This window comes from Geotrypetes seraphini, chromosome 1 (assembly GCF_902459505.1).
Source record: "Geotrypetes seraphini chromosome 1, aGeoSer1.1, whole genome shotgun sequence".
Lineage (NCBI taxonomy): Eukaryota > Metazoa > Chordata > Amphibia > Gymnophiona > Dermophiidae > Geotrypetes > Geotrypetes seraphini.
In genome coordinates this window covers 121,255,091-121,275,418 of record NC_047084.1, presented here as the reverse complement: position 1 = coordinate 121,275,418, position 20,328 = coordinate 121,255,091, and the positions used below count along the sequence as shown (strand labels likewise).

The window sequence follows — 20,328 nt, the reverse complement described above, 5'->3', positions numbered from 1 at the left end:
GGCTGAGAGTGCTGCCTGGGGGAGGGGGTTCCCTATCTTCCTTTGTGTGGTCTGTGTTTTCATCCGGGTTGCAGTGCAGTCTCAGGCTGAGAGTGCTGCCTGGGGGAGGGGGTTCCCTGTCTTCCTTTGTGTGGTCTGTATTTTCATCCGGGTTGCAGTGCAGTCTCAGGCTGAGAGTGCTGCCTGGGGGAGGGGGGTTCCCTATCTTCCTTTGTGTGGTTTGTGTTTTCATCCAGAATGCAGTGCAGTCTCAGGCTGAGAGTGCTGCCTGGGGGAGGGGGTTCCCTATCTTCCTTTGTGTGGTCTGTGCTTTCATCCAGTTTCAGTGCAGTCTCAGGCTGAGAGTGCTGCCGGGAAAAAGGGGTTCCCTATCTTCCTTTGTGTGGTCTGTGTTTTCATCTGGGTTGCCGTGCAATCTCAGGCTGAGAGTGCTGCCTGGGGGAGGGGGTTCCCTGTCTTCCTTTGTGTGGTCTGTGTTTTCATTCGGGTTGCAGTGCAGTCTCAGGCTGAGAGTGCTGCCTGGGGGAGGGGGTTCCCTATCTTCCTTTGTGTGGTCTGTGTTTTCATCCGGGTTGCAGTGCAGTCTCAGGCTGAGAGTGCTGCCTGGGGGAGGGGGTTCCCTGTCTTCCTTTGTGTGGTCTGTGTTTCATCCGGGTTGCAGTGCAGTCTCAGGCTGAGAGTGCTGCCTGGGGGAGGGGGTTCCCTATCTTCCTTTGTGTGGTCTGTGTTTTCATCCGGGTTGCAGTGCAGTCTCAGGCTGAGAGTGCTGCCTGGGGGAGGGGGTTCCCTGTCTTCCTTTGTGTGGTCTGTATTTTCATCCGGGTTGCAGTGCAGTCTCAGGCTGAGAGTGCTGCCTGGGGGAGGGGGGTTCCCTATCTTCCTTTGTGTGGTTTGTGTTTTCATCCAGAATGCAGTGCAGTCTCAGGCTGAGAGTGCTGCCTGGGGGAGGGGGTTCCCTATCTTCCTCTATGTGGTCTGAGTTTTCATCCGGGTTGCAGTGCAGTCTCGGGCTGAGAGTGCTGCCTGGGGGAGGGGGTTCCCTATCTTCCTTTGTGTGGTCTGTGCTTTCATCCAGTTTCAGTGCAGTCTCAGGCTGAGAGTGCTGCCGGGAAAAAGGGGTTCCCTATCTTCCTTTGTGTGGTCTGTGTTTTCATCTGGGTTGCCGTGCAATCTCAGGCTGAGAGTGCTGCCTGGGGGAGGGGGTTCCCTGTCTTCCTTTGTGTGGTCTGTGTTTTCATCCGGGTTGCAGTGCAGTCTCAGGCTGAGAGTGCTGCCTGGGGGAGGGGGTTCCCTGTCTTCCTTTGTGTGGTCTGTGCTTTCATCCGGGTTGCAGTGCATTCTCAGGCTGAGAGTGCTGCCTGGGGGAGGGGGTTCCCTGTCTACCTTTGTGTGGTCTGTGTTTTCATCCGGTTTGCAGTGCAGTCTCAGGCTGAGAGTGCTGCCGGGGGGAAGGGGTTCCCTATCTTCCTTTGTATGGTCTGTGTTTTCATCCGGGTTGCAGTGCATTCTCAGGCTGAGAGTGCTGCCGGGGGGAAGGGGTTCCCTATCTTCCTTTGTGTGGTCTGTGTTTTCATCCGGGTTGCAGTGCAGTCTCAGGCTGAGAGTGCTGCCTGGGGGAGGGGGTTCCCTATCTTCCTCTATGTGGTCTGTGTTTTCATCCGGGTTGCAGTGCAGTCTCAGGCTGAGAGTGCTGCCTGGGGGAGCGGTTTTTCTATCTTCCTTTGTGTGGTCTGTGTTTTCATCCGGGTTGCAGTGCATTCTCAGGCTGAGAGTGCTGCCGGGGGGAAGGGGTTCCCTATCTTCCTTTGTGTGGTCTGTGTTTTCATCCGGGTTGCAGTGCAGTCTCAGGCTGAGAGTGCTGCCTGGGGGAGGGGGTTCCCTATCTTCCTCTATGTGGTCTGTGTTTTCATCCGGGTTGCAGTGCAGTCTCAGGCTGAGAGTGCTGCCTGGGGGAGCGGTTTTTCTATCTTCCTTTGTGTGGTCTGTGCTTTCATCCGGGTTGCAGTGCAGTCTCAGGCTGAGAGTGCTGCCTGGGGGAGGGGGTTCCCTGTCTTCCTTTGTGTGGTCTGTGCTTTCATCCGGGTTGCAGTGCAGTCTCAGGCTGAGAGTGCTGCCTGGGGGAGGGGGTTCCCTGTCTTCCTTTGTGTGGTCTGTGCTTTCATCCAGTTTCAGTGCAGTCTCAGGCTGAGAGTGCTGCCGGGAAAAAGGGGTTCCCTATCTTCCTTTGTGTGGTCTGTGTTTTCATCTGGGTTGCCGTGCAATCTCAGGCTGAGAGTGCTGCCTGGGGGAGGGGGTTCCCTGTCTTCCTTTGTGTGGTCTGTGTTTTCATCCGGGTTGCAGTGCAGTCTCAGGCTGAGAGTGCTGCCTGGGGGCGGGGGTTCCCTGTCTTCCTTTGTGTGGTCTGTGCTTTCATCCGGGTTGCAGTGCAGTCTCAGGCTGAGAGTGCTGCCTGGGGGAGGGGGTTCCCTGTCTTCCTTTGTGTGGTCTGTGCTTTCATCCGGGTTGCAGTGCAGTCTCAGGCTGAGAGTGCTGCCTGGGGGAGGGGGTTCCCTATCTTCCTCTATGTGGTCTGTGTTTTCATCCGGGTTGCTGTGCAGTCTCAGGCTGAGAGTGCTGCCTGGGGGAGGGGGTTCCCTGTCTACCTTTGTGTGGTCTGTGTTTTCATCCGGATTGCAGTGCAGTCTCAGGCTGAGAGTGCTGCCGGGGGGAAGGGGTTCCCTATCTTCCTTTGTGTGGTCTGTGTTTTCATCCGGGTTGCAGTGCATTCTCAGGCTGAGAGTGCTGCCGGGGGGAAGGGGTTCCCTATCTTCCTTTGTGTGGTCTGTGTTTTCATCCGGGTTGCAGTGCAGTCTCAGGCTGAGAGTGCTGCCTGGGGGAGGGGGTTCCCTATCTTCCTCTATGTGGTCTGTGTTTTCATCCGGGTTGCAGTGCAGTCTCAGGCTGAGAGTGCTGCCTGGGGGAGCGGTTTTTTCTATCTTCCTTTGTGTGGTCTGTGCTTTCATCCGGGTTGCAGTGCAGTCTCAGGCTCAGAGTGCTGCCTGGGGGAGGGGGTTCCCTGTCTTCCTTTGTGTGGTCTGTGTTTTCATCCAGGTTGCAGTGCAGTCTCAGGCTGAGAGTGCTGCCTGGAGGAGAGGGTTCCCTGTCTTCCTTTGTATGGTCTGTGTTTTCATCCGGGTTGCAGTGCAGTCTCAGGCTGAGAGTGCTGCCTGGGGGAGGGGGTTCCCTATCTTCCTCTATGTGGTCTGTGTTTTCATCCGGGTTGCAGTGCAGTCTCAGGATGAGAGTGCTGCCTGGGGGAGCAGTTTTCCTATCTTCCTTTGTGTGGTCTGTGCTTTCATCCAGGTTGCATTGCAGTCTCAGGCTCAGAGTGCTGCCTGGGGGAGGGGGTTCCCTGTCTTCCTTTGTATGGTCTGTGTTTTCATCCGGGTTGCAGTGCAGTCTCAGGCTAAGAGTGCTGCCTGGGGGAGGGGGTTCCCTATCTTCCTTTGTGTGGTCTGTGTTTTCATCCCGGTTGCAGTGCAGTCTCAGGCTTAGAGTGCTGCCTGGGGGAGGGGGTTCCCTATCTTCCTTTGTGTGGTTTGTGTTTTCATCCGGGTTGCAGTGCAGTCTCAGGCTGAGAGTGCTGCCTGGGGGAGGGGATTCCCTAGCTTCCTCTATGTGGTCTGTGTTTTCATCCGGGTTGCAGTGCAGTCTCAGGCTGAGAGTGCTGCCTGGGGGAGCGGTTTTCCTATCTTCCTTTGTGTGGTCTGTGCTTTCATCCGGGTTGCAGTGCAGTCTCAGGCTCAGAGTGCTGCCTGGGGGAGGGGGTTCCCTGTCTTCCTTTGTATAGTCTGTGTTTTCATCCGGGTTGCAGTGCAGTCTCAGGCTAAGAGTGCTGCCTGGGGGAGGGGGTTCCCTGTCTTCCTTTGTGTGGTCTGTGTTTTCATCCGGGTTGCAGTGCAGTCTCAGGCTGAGAGTGCTGCCTGGGGGAGAGGGTTCCCTGTCTTCCTTTGTATGGTCTGTGTTTTCATCCGGGTTGCAGTGCAGTCTCAGGCTAAGAGTGCTGCCTGGGGGAGGGGGTTCCCTATCTTCCTTTGTATGGTCTGTGTTTTCATCCGGGTTGCAGTGCAGTCTCAGGCTTAGAGTGCTGCCTGGGGGAGGGGGTTCTCTATCTTCCTTTGTGTGGTTTGTGTTTTCATCCTGGTTGCAGTGCAGTCTCAGGCTGAGAGTGCTGCCTGGGGGAGGGGGTTCCCTATCTTCCTCTATGTGGTCTGTGTTTTCATCCGGGTTGCAGTGCAGTCTCAGGCTGAGAGTGCTGCCTGGGGGAGGGGGGTTCCCTATCTTCCTCTATGTGGTCTGTGTTTTCATCCGGGTTGCTGTGCAGTCTCAGGCTGAGAGTGCTGCCTGGGGGAGGGGGTTCCCTGTCTACCTTTGTGTGGTCTGTGTTTTCATCCGGTTTGCAGTGCATTCTCAGGCTGAGAGTGCTGCCGGGGGGGAAGGGGTTCCCTATCTTCCTTTGTGTGGTCTGTGTTTTCATCCGGGTTGCAGTGCAGTCTCAGGCTGAGAGTGCTGCCTGGGGGAGGGGGTTCCCTATCTTCCTCTATGTGGTCTGTGTTTTCATCCGGGTTGCAGTGCAGTCTCAGGCTGAGAGTGCTGCCTGGGGGAGCGGTTTTTCTATCTTCCTTTGTGTGGTCTGTGCTTTCATCCGGGTTGCAGTGCATTCTCAGGCTGAGAGTGCTGCCGGGGGGAAGGGGTTCCCTATCTTCCTTTGTGTGGTCTGTGTTTTCATCCGGGTTGCAGTGCAGTCTCAGGCTGAGAGTGCTGCCTGGGGGAGGGGGTTCCCTATCTTCCTCTGTGTGGTCTGTGTTTTCATCCGGGTTGCAGTGCAGTCTCAGGCTGAGAGTGCTGCCTGGGGGAGCGGTTTTTCTATCTTCCTTTGTGTGGTCTGTGCTTTCATCCGGGTTGCAGTGCAGTCTCAGGCTCAGATTGCTGCCTGGGGGAGGGGGTTCCCTGTCTTCCTTTGTGTGGTCTGTGTTTTCATCCAGGTTGCAGTGCAGTCTCAGGCTGAGAGTGCTGCCTGGAGGAGAGGGTTCCCTGTCTTCCTTTGTATGGTCTGTGTTTTCATCCGGGTTGCAGTGCAGTCTCAGGCTGAGAGTGCTGCCTGGGGGAGGGGGTTCCCTATCTTCCTCTATGTGGTCTGTGTTTTCATCCGGGTTGCAGTGCAGTCTCAGGCTGAGAGTGCTGCCTGGGGGAGCAGTTTTCCTATCTTCCTTTGTGTGGTCTGTGCTTTCATCCGGGTTGCAGTGCAGTCTCAGGCTCAGAGTGCTGCCTGGGGGAGGGGGTTCCCTGTCTTCCTTTGTATGGTCTGTGTTTTCATCCGGGTTGCAGTGCAGTCTCAGGCTAAGAGTGCTGCCTGGGGGAGGGGGTTCCCTATCTTCCTTTGTGTGGTCTGTGTTTTCATCCCGGTTGCAGTGCAGTCTCAGGCTTAGAGTGCTGCCTGGGGGAGGGGGTTCCCTATCTTCCTTTGTGTGGTTTGTGTTTTCATCCGGGTTGCAGTGCAGTCTCAGGCTAAGAGTGCTGCCTGGGGGAGGGGGTTCCCTATCTTCCTCTATGTGGTCTGTGTTTTCATCCGGGTTGCAGTGCAGTCTTAGGTTGAGAGTGCTGCCTGGGGGAGGGGGTTCCCTATCTTCCTTTGTGTAGTCTGTGCTTTCATCCGGGTTGCAGTGCAGTCTCAGGCTCAGAGTGCTGCCTGGGGGAGGGGGTTCCCTGTCTTCCTTTGTGTGGTCTGTGCTTTCATCCGGGTTGCAGTGCATTCTCAGGCTGAGAGTGCTGCCTGGGGGAGGGGGTTCCCTGTCTACCTTTGTGTGGTCTGTGTTTTCATCCGGTTTGCAGTGCAGTCTCAGGCTGAGAGTGCTGCCGGGGGGAAGGGGTTCCCTATCTTCCTTTGTATGGTCTGTGTTTTCATCCGGGTTGCAGTGCATTCTCAGGCTGAGAGTGCTGCCGGGGGGAAGGGGTTCCCTATCTTCCTTTGTGTGGTCTGTGTTTTCATCCGGGTTGCAGTGCAGTCTCAGGCTGAGAGTGCTGCCTGGGGGAGGGGGTTCCCTATCTTCCTCTATGTGGTCTGTGTTTTCATCCGGGTTGCAGTGCAGTCTCAGGCTGAGAGTGCTGCCTGGGGGAGCGGTTTTTCTATCTTCCTTTGTGTGGTCTGTGTTTTCATCCGGGTTGCAGTGCATTCTCAGGCTGAGAGTGCTGCCGGGGGGAAGGGGTTCCCTATCTTCCTTTGTGTGGTCTGTGTTTTCATCCGGGTTGCAGTGCAGTCTCAGGCTGAGAGTGCTGCCTGGGGGAGGGGGTTCCCTATCTTCCTCTATGTGGTCTGTGTTTTCATCCGGGTTGCAGTGCAGTCTCAGGCTGAGAGTGCTGCCTGGGGGAGCGGTTTTTCTATCTTCCTTTGTGTGGTCTGTGCTTTCATCCGGGTTGCAGTGCAGTCTCAGGCTGAGAGTGCTGCCTGGGGGAGGGGGTTCCCTGTCTTCCTTTGTGTGGTCTGTGCTTTCATCCGGGTTGCAGTGCAGTCTCAGGCTGAGAGTGCTGCCTGGGGGAGGGGGTTCCCTGTCTTCCTTTGTGTGGTCTGTGCTTTCATCCAGTTTCAGTGCAGTCTCAGGCTGAGAGTGCTGCCGGGAAAAAGGGGTTCCCTATCTTCCTTTGTGTGGTCTGTGTTTTCATCTGGGTTGCCGTGCAATCTCAGGCTGAGAGTGCTGCCTGGGGGAGGGGGTTCCCTGTCTTCCTTTGTGTGGTCTGTGTTTTCATCCGGGTTGCAGTGCAGTCTCAGGCTGAGAGTGCTGCCTGGGGGAGGGGGTTCCCTGTCTTCCTTTGTGTGGTCTGTGCTTTCATCCGGGTTGCAGTGCAGTCTCAGGCTGAGAGTGCTGCCTGGGGGAGGGGGTTCCCTGTCTTCCTTTGTGTGGTCTGTGCTTTCATCCGGGTTGCAGTGCAGTCTCAGGCTGAGAGTGCTGCCTGGGGGAGGGGGTTCCCTATCTTCCTCTATGTGGTCTGTGTTTTCATCCGGGTTGCTGTGCAGTCTCAGGCTGAGAGTGCTGCCTGGGGGAGGGGGTTCCCTGTCTACCTTTGTGTGGTCTGTGTTTTCATCCGGATTGCAGTGCAGTCTCAGGCTGAGAGTGCTGCCGGGGGGAAGGGGTTCCCTATCTTCCTTTGTATGGTCTGTGTTTTCATCCGGGTTGCAGTGCATTCTCAGGCTGAGAGTGCTGCCGGGGGGAGGGGGTTCCCTATCTTCCTTTGTGTGGTCTGTGTTTTCATCCGGGTTGCAGTGCAGTCTCAGGCTGAGAGTGCTGCCTGGGGGAGGGGGTTCCCTATCTTCCTCTATGTGGTCTGTGTTTTCATCCGGGTTGCAGTGCAGTCTCAGGCTGAGAGTGCTGCCTGGGGGAGCGGTTTTTCTATCTTCCTTTGTGTGGTCTGTGCTTTCATCCGGGTTGCAGTGCAGTCTCAGGCTCAGAGTGCTGCCTGGGGGAGGGGGTTCCCTGTCTTCCTTTGTGTGGTCTGTGTTTTCATCCAGGTTGCAGTGCAGTCTCAGGCTGAGAGTGCTGCCTGGAGGAGAGGGTTCCCTGTCTTCCTTTGTATGGTCTGTGTTTTCATCCGGGTTGCAGTGCAGTCTCAGGCTGAGAGTGCTGCCTGGGGGAGGGGGTTCCCTATCTTCCTCTATGTGGTCTGTGTTTTCATCCGGGTTGCAGTGCAGTCTCAGGATGAGAGTGCTGCCTGGGGGAGCAGTTTTCCTATCTTCCTTTGTGTGGTCTGTGCTTTCATCCAGGTTGCATTGCAGTCTCAGGCTCAGAGTGCTGCCTGGGGGAGGGGGTTCCCTGTCTTCCTTTGTATGGTCTGTGTTTTCATCCGGGTTGCAGTGCAGTCTCAGGCTAAGAGTGCTGCCTGGGGGAGGGGGTTCCCTATCTTCCTTTGTGTGGTCTGTGTTTTCATCCCGGTTGCAGTGCAGTCTCAGGCTTAGAGTGCTGCCTGGGGGAGGGGGTTCCCTATCTTCCTTTGTGTGGTTTGTGTTTTCATCCGGGTTGCAGTGCAGTCTCAGGCTGAGAGTGCTGCCTGGGGGAGGGGATTCCCTAGCTTCCTCTATGTGGTCTGTGTTTTCATCCGGGTTGCAGTGCAGTCTCAGGCTGAGAGTGCTGCCTGGGGGAGCAGTTTTCCTATCTTCCTTTGTGTGGTCTGTGCTTTCATCCGGGTTGCAGTGCAGTCTCAGGCTCAGAGTGCTGCCTGGGGGAGGGGGTTCCCTGTCTTCCTTTGTATAGTCTGTGTTTTCATCCGGGTTGCAGTGCAGTCTCAGGCTAAGAGTGCTGCCTGGGGGAGGGGGTTCCCTGTCTTCCTTTGTGTGGTCTGTGTTTTCATCCAGGTTGCAGTGCAGTCTCAGGCTGAGAGTGCTGCCTGGAGGAGAGGGTTCCCTGTCTTCCTTTGTATGGTCTGTGTTTTCATCCGGGTTGCAGTGCAGTCTCAGGCTAAGAGTGCTGCCTGGGGGAGGGGGTTCCCTATCTTCCTTTGTATGGTCTGTGTTTTCATCCGGGTTGCAGTGCAGTCTCAGGCTTAGAGTGCTGCCTGGGGGAGGGGGTTCTCTATCTTCCTTTGTGTGGTTTGTGTTTTCATCCTGGTTGCAGTGCAGTCTCAGGCTGAGAGTGCTGCCTGGGGGAGGGGGTTCCCTATGTTCCTCTATGTGGTCTGTGTTTTCATCCGGGTTGCAGTGCAGTCTCAGGCTGAGAGTGCTGCCTGGGGGAGGGGGGTTCCCTATCTTCCTCTATGTGGTCTGTGTTTTCATCCGGGTTGCTGTGCAGTCTCAGGCTGAGAGTGCTGCCTGGGGGAGGGGGTTCCCTGTCTACCTTTGTGTGGTCTGTGTTTTCATCCGGTTTGCAGTGCATTCTCAGGCTGAGAGTGCTGCCGGGGGGAGGGGGTTCCCTATCTTCCTTTGTGTGGTCTGTGTTTTCATCCGGGTTGCAGTGCAGTCTCAGGCTGAGAGTGCTGCCTGGGGGAGGGGGTTCCCTATCTTCCTCTATGTGGTCTGTGTTTTCATCCGGGTTGCAGTGCAGTCTCAGGCTGAGAGTGCTGCCTGGGGGAGAGGTTTTTCTATCTTCCTTTGTGTGGTCTGTGCTTTCATCCGGGTTGCAGTGCATTCTCAGGCTGAGAGTGCTGCCGGGGGGAAGGGGTTCCCTATCTTCCTTTGTGTGGTCTGTGTTTTCATCCGGGTTGCAGTGCAGTCTCAGGCTGAGAGTGCTGCCTGGGGGAGGGGGTTCCCTATCTTCCTCTATGTGGTCTGTGTTTTCATCCGGGTTGCAGTGCAGTCTCAGGCTGAGAGTGCTGCCTGGGGGAGCGGTTTTTTCTATCTTCCTTTGTGTGGTCTGTGCTTTCATCCGGGTTGCAGTGCAGTCTCAGGCTCAGATTGCTGCCTGGGGGAGGGGGTTCCCTGTCTTCCTTTGTGTGGTCTGTGTTTTCATCCGGGTTGCAGTGCAGTCTCAGGCTGAGAGTGCTGCCTGGAGGAGAGGGTTCCCTGTCTTCCTTTGTATGGTCTGTGTTTTCATCCGGGTTGCAGTGCAGTCTCAGGCTGAGAGTGCTGCCTGGGGGAGGGGGTTCCCTATCTTCCTCTATGTGGTCTGTGTTTTCATCCGGGTTGCAGTGCAGTCTCAGGCTGAGAGTGCTGCCTGGGGGAGCAGTTTTCCTATCTTCCTTTGTGTGGTCTGTGCTTTCATCCGGGTTGCAGTGCAGTCTCAGGCTCAGAGTGCTGCCTGGGGGAGGGGGTTCCCTGTCTTCCTTTGTATGGTCTGTGTTTTCATCCGGGTTGCAGTGCAGTCTCAGGCTAAGAGTGCTGCCTGGGGGAGGGGGTTCCCTATCTTCCTTTGTGTGGTCTGTGTTTTCATCCGGGTTGCAGTGCAGTCTCAGGCTTAGAGTGCTGCCTGGGGGAGGGGGTTCCCTATCTTCCTTTGTGTGGTTTGTGTTTTCATCCGGGTTGCAGTGCAGTCTCAGGCTAAGAGTGCTGCCTGGGGGAGGGGGTTCCCTATCTTCCTCTATGTGGTCTGTGTTTTCATCCGGGTTGCAGTGCAGTCTTAGGTTGAGAGTGCTGCCTGGGGGAGGGGGTTCCCTATCTTCCTTTGTGTAGTCTGTGCTTTCATCCGGGTTGCAGTGCAGTCTCAGGCTCAGAGTGCTGCCTGGGGGAGGGGGTTCCCTGTCTTCCTTTGTATGGTCTGTGTTTTCATCCGGGTTGCAGTGCAGTCTCAGGCTAAGAGTGCTGCCTGGGGGAGGGGGTTCCCTATCTTCCTTTGTGTGGTCTGTGTTTTCATCCCGGTTGCAGTGCAGTCTCAGGCTTAGAGTGCTGCCTGGGGGAGGGTGTTCCCTATCTTCCTTTGTGTGGTTTGTGTTTTCATCCGGGTTGCAGTGCAGTCTCAGGCTGAGAGTGCTGCCTGGGGGAGGGGATTCCCTAGCTTCCTCTATGTGGTCTGTGTTTTCATCCGGGTTGCAGTGCAGTCTCAGGCTGAGAGTGCTGCCTGGGGGAGCAGTTTTCCTATCTTCCTTTGTGTGGTCTGTGCTTTCATCCGGGTTGCAGTGCAGTCTCAGGCTCAGAGTGCTGCCTGGGGGAGGGGGTTCCCTGTCTTCCTTTGTATAGTCTGTGTTTTCATCCGGGTTGCAGTGCAGTCTCAGGCTAAGAGTGCTGCCTGGGGGAGGGGGTTCCCTGTCTTCCTTTGTGTGGTCTGTGTTTTCATCCAGGTTGCAGTGCAGTCTCAGGCTGAGAGTGCTGCCTGGAGGAGAGGGTTCCCTGTCTTCCTTTGTCAGGCTTAGAGTGCTGCCTGGGGGAGGGGGTTCTCTTTCTTCCTTTGTGTGGTTTGTGTTTTCATCCTGGTTGCAGTGCAGTCTCAGGCTGAGAGTGCTGCCTGGGGGAGGGGGTTCCCTATGTTCCTCTATGTGGTCTGTGTTTTCATCCGGGTTGCAGTGCAGTCTCAGGCTGAGAGTGCTGCCTGGGGGAGGGGGGTTCCCTATCTTCCTCTATGTGGTCTGTGTTTTCATCCGGGTTGCTGTGCAGTCTCAGGCTGAGAGTGCTGCCTGGGGGAGGGGGTTCCCTGTCTACCTTTGTGTGGTCTGTGTTTTCATCCGGTTTGCAGTGCATTCTCAGGCTGAGAGTGCTGCCGGGGGGAAGGGGTTCCCTATCTTCCTTTGTGTGGTCTGTGTTTTCATCCGGGTTGCAGTGCAGTCTCAGGCTGAGAGTGCTGCCTGGGGGAGGGGGTTCCCTATCTTCCTCTATGTGGTCTGTGTTTTCATCCGGGTTGCAGTGCAGTCTCAGGCTGAGAGTGCTGCCTGGGGGAGCGGTTTTTCTATCTTCCTTTGTGTGGTCTGTGCTTTCATCCGGGTTGCAGTGCATTCTCAGGCTGAGAGTGCTGCCGGGGGGAGGGGGTTCCCTATCTTCCTTTGTGTGGTCTGTGTTTTCATCCGGGTTGCAGTGCAGTCTCAGGCTGAGAGTGCTGCCTGGGGGAGGGGGTTCCCTATCTTCCTCTATGTGGTCTGTGTTTTCATCCGGGTTGCAGTGCAGTCTCAGGCTGAGAGTGCTGCCTGGGGGAGCGGTTTTTCTATCTTCCTTTGTGTGGTCTGTGCTTTCATCCGGGTTGCAGTGCAGTCTCAGGCTCAGATTGCTGCCTGGGGGAGGGGGTTCCCTGTCTTCCTTTGTGTGGTCTGTGTTTTCATCCAGGTTGCAGTGCAGTCTCAGGCTGAGAGTGCTGCCTGGAGGAGAGGGTTCCCTGTCTTCCTTTGTATGGTCTGTGTTTTCATCCGGGTTGCAGTGCAGTCTCAGGCTGAGAGTGCTGCCTGGGGGAGGGGGTTCCCTATCTTCCTCTATGTGGTCTGTGTTTTCATCCGGGTTGCAGTGCAGTCTCAGGCTGAGAGTGCTGCCTGGGGGAGCAGTTTTCCTATCTTCCTTTGTGTGGTCTGTGCTTTCATCCGGGTTGCAGTGCAGTCTCAGGCTCAGAGTGCTGCCTGGGGGAGGGGGTTCCCTGTCTTCCTTTGTATGGTCTGTGTTTTCATCCGGGTTGCAGTGCAGTCTCAGGCTAAAAGTGCTGCCTGGGGGAGGGGGTTCCCTATCTTCCTTTGTGTGGTCTGTGTTTTCATCCCGGTTGCAGTGCAGTCTCAGGCTTAGAGTGCTGCCTGGGGGAGGGGGTTCCCTATCTTCCTTTGTGTGGTTTGTGTTTTCATCCGGGTTGCAGTGCAGTCTCAGGCTAAGAGTGCTGCCTGGGGGAGGGGGTTCCCTATCTTCCTCTATGTGGTCTGTGTTTTCATCCGGGTTGCAGTGCAGTCTTAGGTTGAGAGTGCTGCCTGGGGGAGGGGGTTCCCTATCTTCCTTTGTGTAGTCTGTGCTTTCATCCGGGTTGCAGTGCAGTCTCAGGCTCAGAGTGCTGCCTGGGTGAGGGGGTTCCCTATCTTCCTTTGTGTGGTCTGTGTTTTCATCCAGGTTGCAGTACATTCTCAGGCTAAGAGTGCTGCCTGGGGGAGGGGGTTCTCTATCTTCCTTTGTGTGGTCTGTGTTTTCATCCCGGTTGCAGTGCAGTCTCAGGCTTAGAGTGCTGCCTGGGGGAGGGGGTTCCCTATCTTCCTTTGTGTGGTTTGTGTTTTCATCCGGGTTGCAGTGCAGTCTCAGGCTAAGAGTGCTGCCTGGGGGAGGGGGTTCCCTATCTTCCTCTATGTGGTCTGTGTTTTCATCCGGGTTGCAGTGCAGTCTTAGGCTGAGAGTGCTGCCTGGGGGAGGGGGTTCCCTATCTTCCTTTGTGTAGTCTGTGCTTTCATCCGGGTTGCAGTGCAGTCTCAGGCTAAGAGTGCTGCCTGGGGGAGGGGGTTCCCTATCTTCCTTTGTGTGGTCTGTGTTTTCATCCCGGTTGCAGTGCAGTCTCAGGCTTAGAGTGCTGCCTGGGGGAGGGGGTTCCCTATCTTCCTTTGTGTGGTTTGTGTTTTCATCCGGGTTGCAGTGCAGTCTTAGGCTGAGAGTGCTGCCTGGGGGAGGGGGTTCCCTATCTTCCTTTGTGTGGTTTGTGTTTTCATCCGGGTTGCAGTGCAGTCTTAGGCTGAGAGTGCTGCCTGGGGGAGGGGGTTCCCTATCTTCCTCTATGTGGTCTGTGTTTTCATCCGGGTTGCAGTGCAGTCTTAGGCTGAGAGTGCTGACTGGGGGAGGGGGTTCCCTATCTTCCTTTGTGTGGTCTGTGTTTTCATCCGGGTTGCAGTGCAGTCTCAGGCTGAGAGCTCTGTATGGATGAGGTGGTTTGTGCTTTCTTCTGGGCTGCAGTGCAGCGAGAGTCTCCTCTTGCAGAGGGAGTTTCTTTAGTTTACTTTTCTTTGTGCTTTCATCCGGGCTGAGGTGCAGTCTCAGGCTAGGAGTCCCATCTGGGGGAGTTTCTCTGGTTTGTGCTTTCATCCGGGCTGAGGGTGCTGTGAGGGGGGAGTTGTCCCTGCCTTCCTTTCTTTGTGTGGTCTGTGCTTTCATCCGGGCTGCAGTGCAGTCAAGCAGTTAAGGTGATTGGAGCTGTCCCTCCTCCTCCTCCTCCAGCCCGGCTGCGATCCTTTCCCTACAAGGTGCAGTCAGAGGGTGGGGGAGGGACCGAGCCGGGCTCCGGACCCTCCCTGCTTTATAGGGTGCTGCCAGGGTCTCCGGGGCAGTGGCACAGCCTCTGATCGGTCTCTCCTGTCCTCTCCTGTCCCTCCGGTGCCCGGGCACAGCCGCAGCCATGGAAGCCATCAAGAAGAAGATGCAGATGCTGAAGCTGGACAAGGAAAATGCCATCGACCGAGCTGAGCAAGCAGAGGGGGACAAGAAGCAGGCGGAGGACCGCTGCAAGCAGGTAACCCCATAATGCGGACATAGGGAGAGCTCCTTCCCCCCCCCCACCTCCACCCCCTGATCCTGCATTACAAGAGCCCTGAAATCAGTACTGAACCGGGAACACCCCCACTCCCACCCCTCAAAACAGCACTGATTCCTTCTCTCAATCACTACAGACAGGGAAACACTCCCTCCCCCCCCCTTAGAGCCAAGATGGTCATGGATCAATTTAGCACTCCCCTCCCCCCATACGAAATCACTGGAACTCTCTCTCCCCATACAGGGCACTCCCTCCCCTGCGACCAATTCAGCAGCAGCTCCACCTCCCGTACCCCAATCCAGCAGTAAAAGTATCCAGGACCACCCACCAACCACACAAGCAGTGACTGCCCCCTCCCTTCACCAGGCCACAAGCCTTGAGATCATCCCAAGCCCCCTCCCCTCCCTTCAAAGCAACCCAGCACCGGGATAGTCAAACACTATGACTGCCCCTTCCTTATCCAACATAGCAATTGCCATCCTGGGACAGACCGACTGTTTCCAACAGTGGCCCACCCAGGTCCCAAGTACCTGGCAAGATCCCAAGTAGCGAAATGGATTTTATGTTGCTTATCCTAGGAATAAGCGGTGGATTTCCCAATGTTCATCTCAATAAGGGCCTGTGGACTTCTCTTTTAGGAAATTATCCAAGCCTTTTTAAAACCCTGTTAAGCTAACTGATTTCACCACATTCTCTAGCAACAAATTCCAGAGTTGAATTCCACGTTGTGTGAAGAAATACCTGGTTTGTTTGAAATCTACTCCTTAGTAGCTTCATCGCGTGTCCCCTAGTCCTAGTATTTTTGGAAAGAGTGAACAAGCGATTCACCTCTACCCTTTCCACGCCACCTCTATCATATCACCCCTGAGCTGTCTCTTCTCCAAGCTGAAGAGCCCCAGCTGCTTTAGTCTCTCCTCTTTTTTGAGATATGGCGACCAGAACTGGTGCGGCTGTACCATAGAGTGATACAAGGGCATTATAACAATTTCATCTTTGCTTTCTTAGCTGCCGCTGCACATTGAGCTGAGGGTTTCAACGTAGCTTCAACAATGACACCTAGATCCTTTTCCTGGGCATTGACTCCGAACACAGAACCCAGCATCTCATAGGTATAGTTCAAGTTTCTCTTTCCCACGTGCATCACTTTGCACTTGCTCACATCAAACGTCATCTGCCATTTTGAAGCCCAGAATCCCAGTCTCACAAGGTCCTCTTGCAATTTAACAATTTTGAACAACTTTTGTGTCATCAGAAAATTTAATTATCTCACTAATTAATCCCATCTCTAGGTCATATGTTAACAAGCGTTGGTCCCAGCACAGACCCCGGGGAACCCCACTATTTACCCTTCTCCATTGAGAATATTGACCATTTAAACCTACTCTCTGTTTTCTGTCTTTCAACCAGTTCTTAATCCATTATAGGACATTCCCTCATATCCCTTGAATCTCTAATTGCCTCGGAAGTCTTCCATGAGGTACTTTGTCAAATGCCTTTTGGAAATCCAAATATACAATATCAACTGCCTCACCTTTATCCGCAAAAATTATCCTTGATCTCTTTAACAATGTTCCTCCATCCTGGACCTGGGACTGAAAACCCAGGATCAGCTCACCTGTGCTGCCTAGGCTTTCTGCCCCAGACGCCCCCCCCTCCCCCCACCCCTGGCCTGGGCACCCCAAATTATTTTCCTTTAGGATCCGCTGACTTATGTTTCCCAAGATCTCAGCCCCAGGACCTTTTCACTTGTGCTTCCTAGGCTCAAAGGCCTCTGAACCCTGAACCTGTGCTTTTTGACCCCCAATCCAAGTCCCAGGATCTTGCTATATAACTACAGGGGCATGAATGGTTTAGGGATAATAGTTTATTGTTTCCATAGTGCTACTAGATAAAGATGTGACACTAAACACAGAGACGGAATAAAGAAATCCCTACTGCACAGAGCTTACGATTTGTTCAAGACAGACAAAGAAAGAAGATAATTTAAATGATTCTTCCCTGGAGTCCAAGCTCAAATTCTTAATTTGTAAACACAAAGCCAGCGCCTAGGCACTTCAGCCAGTTAGATGAAATATAATTACTGCAACCTGAATTGCTAAGGTGAAAAAGCAATGGTTTCTGGCACTCCACCCCAGCCCATTCGGTCTGGGGAAACAGGGCTCAGGAGAGGCCTGAGCTATCAAAGTTTTTCTTGGGGTAACCTCTCCCAGTGCACCTCACTCCTGGGCCAGAGGTGATCTGGTGGCTCAGGATCACTACTAATGCGTGTCTCTTGGGCCAGAGCGCCTTCTTTCAGAGTTTGTAACGTGCAGATTCTTTTTCTCCACCTTTTCTCAGTCTCTGATGGCTTTTTTGGTACTTGCGGATCTTTTCTTCCCCCACACTGCGACAGACACGACACTTGGATTAATGATACCTGGGCTTCATCTTTCTCCTTTACTGAGCTTTTTAGATTTGTGGGAAGAGGAGTGTCTCAGGTAAGCGCAGCTTCTCCACTCCTGGTGGATTTCTCACTCAGCAGTGTTCATCTCTCTCCAGCAGATGAGTTTTTCTTTTGTGTAACACAGTTCTTTTGCCATGAGCACCTCGCATCCAGCGACAACTGCAGAACAGGACAGTACAAAATGCTTCACAGCCAGTCGCTGTGATTACCTGGGACACTCCTGCTCAATGCAAGAAAATCAGATCAAGTTAAAGGAGAAAACCCTTAAACAATATTGGTGATGTGTGAAGAAGAACTTACTGTACCTAAATTCAAAGTAAATAGAAAACAAATCTGTCACCCTTAGGTTTAAAGTCAGCCCTGTACTAGTTTAAAACATCTTCCATTGTAACTATACTGTAATCTCATAAACCACTAAATACATTGGTCCTAGCGGTCTATCAAGTCCAGTCCAATCCATAACGGTTCTGTATCGGGTTTTGATGCACTGCTCAGCCCGGTCCTTTCTTCCCTTCATGTCCCGGTGGATTCTCATCCATCCCAGATTTGCACCTTTACTATCAATAGGAATGCCTCTATATAATCTGTTTCTATAAGGGGTATGTTAGCTTCAGCTGTGCAGTTTAGAAACTTCTGGAATGCAGGGGACAGGGCAGAGGGGTCACCACGTCAGGAAAATGGATTCTGCCAACAGTCCAGCCTTCTTTTACTGAGACGTGGTCCCTAGTTTTCAAGCCCTGCCCCCCAGCACTGGAGATACAGGGCCCCTCACTCAGGCTTTATTTACAGACATGAAATCAGTCAGTAAAAAGAGCGCTGTAATGTCACCCGAAAGTAATGCAGACTCCAGCAGTAAATGCGCCAAACAGCTGTGAGGAAGAAGAAAATGTCAGCAACAAAGAACAGTCCCTCCTGTGAGGTGACAGTGTCCTGGAGAAGCAGTCTCTTCATGTAAGGTTGCAGCACCTCAGTGAAGCAGCCCCTTCCCGGGATGTAAGAATGCCCCAGAAATATAGAGAAGCAGTCTCTTCCTATCACACAAGACCTCCCCAGAGATCCAATCTCTTTCTGTGAGGCAAAAGGCCCTAGAGATGCAGTCTCTTCCTGAGAGATGAGAGTGTCTCTGTGAGGCAAAAGGCCCTAGTGATGCAGTCTTTTCCTGTCATGCAAGAATGCCCCAGAGATGCAGTCTCTTTCTATAACATGAGACCTCTCCAGAGATCCAACAATGCAGTCTTTTTCTTTGAGGTGAAAGGTCCTAAAGGTGCAGTCTCTTCCTGTGAGATGAGAGTGCCCCAAAGGTCTAGATATGCAGTCTCTTCCTGAAAGATGAGTGCCCCAGAGATGCAGTTTCTGTGAGGTGAAAGGCCCTAGAGATACAGTCTCTTCCTGTGAGATTTGAGTGCCCGAGATATGCAGTCTTTGTGAGGTGAAAGACCTTAGATATGTAGTCTCTTCCTCTGAAATGAGAGTGCTCCAGAGATGCAGTCTCTGAGATGAGAGTGCCCCAGAGGTCTAGATATGCAGTCTCTTCCTGATGTGAGAATGTCCCAGAGATGCTGAGAAGCAGTCTCATCCTATAATATGAGACCTCTCCAGAGATCCAAAGATGCAATCTCTTTCTATGAGACAAAAGACCCCAGAGATGCAGTCTCTTTCCATAACATGAGACCTCTCCAGAGATCCAACAATGCAGTCTCTTTCTGTGAGGAAAAAGGCCCTAGGGATGCAGTATCTTTCTGTGAGATGAGAGTGCCCAGTGATGAAGTCTCTGTGAGGTGAAAGGCCCTAGAGATGCAATCTCTTCCTGTGAGATGAGAGTACTCCAGAGATCTAGAGATGCAGTCTTTTCCTGTGATGTGAGAATGCCCCAGAGATGCAGAGAAGCAGTCGCTTCCTATTACACAAGACCTCTCCAGAGAGCCAAAGTTGCAATCTCTATGATGCAAAAGGCCCTAGAGACACAATCTCTTCCTGTGAGATGAGAGTGCCCCAGAGATGAAGTCTCTGTGAAGTGAAAGGCCCTAGAGATGGAGTCTCTTCCTGTAAGATGAGAGTGCTCCAGAGATCTAGAAAAGCAGTCTCTTCTTGTGATGTGAGAATGTCCCAGAGATGCAGAGAAGCAGTCACTTCCTATTACATAGGACCTCTCCAGAGATCCAAAGTTGCAGTCTCTTTCTATGAGGTGAAAGGCCTTAGATATGTAGTCTCTTCCTGTGATATGCAAGTGCCCTAGAGATGCATTCTTTGTGAAGTGAAAGACCTTAGGAATGCAGTCTCTTCCTGTGATGTGAGACATGAGACCTCCCTAGAGATCCAGAGTTGCAGTTTCTTTCTGTGAGGCAAAAAGGCCAAGAGATGCAGTCTTTGTGAGAAGAAAGGCTTTAGAGATGCAGTCTCTTCATGTGAGATGAGAGTGCTCCAGAGATCAAGAGATGCAATCTCTCTCTGTGATGTGAGACATGAGTCCTCCCCAGAAATCCAGAGATTCAATCTCTTTCTGATTCAATCTCTCTCTATGAGGCAAAAGGCTCTAGAGATGCAGTCTCTTCCTGTGAGATGAGAGTGCCCCAGAGATGCAGTCTATATAAGTTGAAAGGCTTCAGAGGTGCAGTCTCTTTATGTGGTGTGAGAGTGCTCCTGAGATTCAGAGAAAGTCTCTTCCTGTGATATGAGACAGTCCCAGTGATTCATAGAGGCAGTCTCTTTCTACAACATGAGTGCCCTAGAGGTTAACAAAAAGTCTCTTCCTGTAACATCAGACCTCCCCATTGATCTCAAGAGGCAGTCTCTTCCTATGACATGAGAGTACCCAGAGATTCAGAGAAACAGATCGTCCTATCATACGAGACCTCCCTTGAGATCCACAATTGCAATCTCTTTCAGTGAGGTGAAAGTCTCAGAGATGGTCTCTTTCTGTGATGTGAGTGCCCTGGAGATGCAAAGAATCAGTCACTTCCTATCACAAGAGACCTCTCCAGAGAGACAGAGATGCAGTCTCTTTCCGTGAAGTTCGAGCTTTGAAGAGATTCACTTTCTTTGTGTGAGAGGCCTCAGAGAAGCAGTCTCTTCCTATGTAGTGAGAGTGCCCCAGAGATTCAGCAAAACAATTTGTTCTTGTGTCATGAAACCTCTGCAGTGATTCAGAGGCTGTCTCTTCCTATGACATGACAGTGCCCCAGAGATCTTTCTGTGACATGAGACCTCCTAGACATTGAGAGAGGCAGTCTCTTTCTGTGATATGAAACCTCTCCAAGTGATGTGAGGGGCTCCAGAGATACAATCTCTGACTCTCCGCAGAGGTCTCATATCACAGAAAGTCTCTGCTGTGCTGAGCAGAGACAGTTCTGTCTCCCCTCAGCCCTCCTGGAATAGGGTCACCCTCCTAAACTCTGCTATATATGGGCCTTCATTCTCATCTTGCAGCTTGCTGGCTCCTTGCCAAACCTGGCTATTAAAATAAAGGCCACCCTGAAATTTCCAGCCCTCTCCAGGAAACATTTATGGTAAAAGAACTCAAAATGTGGGGGTAGGACTGATCAGGGAGGGGGAATGTGGCTGAGCTGCTTCTGTGCCCACCATAGACAGGAATTCTTGTCTCGTTTCCAAACAGCTGAAGGGATTTGAGCTGCTGAGTAACTAATCCACTAGTAACCTCTTACAGGAGACAGAGAGAGGAGGGAAGGTGGTCAGAGACACCCTGACAAGGTCACTGACCTCTGACTATGAAAGTCAAAGACCCCTGGCCACAGCTGAAAAGAGGCAGGTTAGGGATCCGAGAACCCAAACTCTCCAACTTGAAGCAATGAGAGAAAGGTAAAGCCCGCCATAGGAAGACACAGAGAAGTCCAAGATCCCAGCACACAGCAAGAGAGAGACAGAGGGAAGGGATTTAGCTCACACCTTTGGTCAGGAACAGAAGGGAGTTCCCTGCCCCAGAGGACTCACAATCTACGTTTGTAATTGAGACAATGGAGGCTTAAGTGACTTACCCAAAATCACAGGGGGGGATTTGAACCC

At 53.2% G+C, this 20,328-nt stretch overlaps 1 protein-coding gene across 4 annotated transcripts in view; it reads left to right on the top strand.

Annotated features, from left to right (window-relative positions):
• The first annotated feature begins 13,629 nt into the window (after positions 1 to 13,629).
• LOC117357113 (tropomyosin beta chain) overlaps positions 13,630 to 20,328 on the top strand; it is a 63,576-nt gene continuing 56,877 nt past the window's right edge. For all 4 annotated transcript variants that reach the window (XM_033937408.1, XM_033937427.1, XM_033937435.1 and 1 more), the window contains exon 1: positions 13,630 to 13,844. In XM_033937408.1, the coding sequence (XP_033793299.1) occupies positions 13,731 to 13,844 (114 nt within the window). In that variant the 5' untranslated portion in view covers positions 13,630 to 13,730. The remainder of the gene's footprint in view (positions 13,845 to 20,328) is intronic.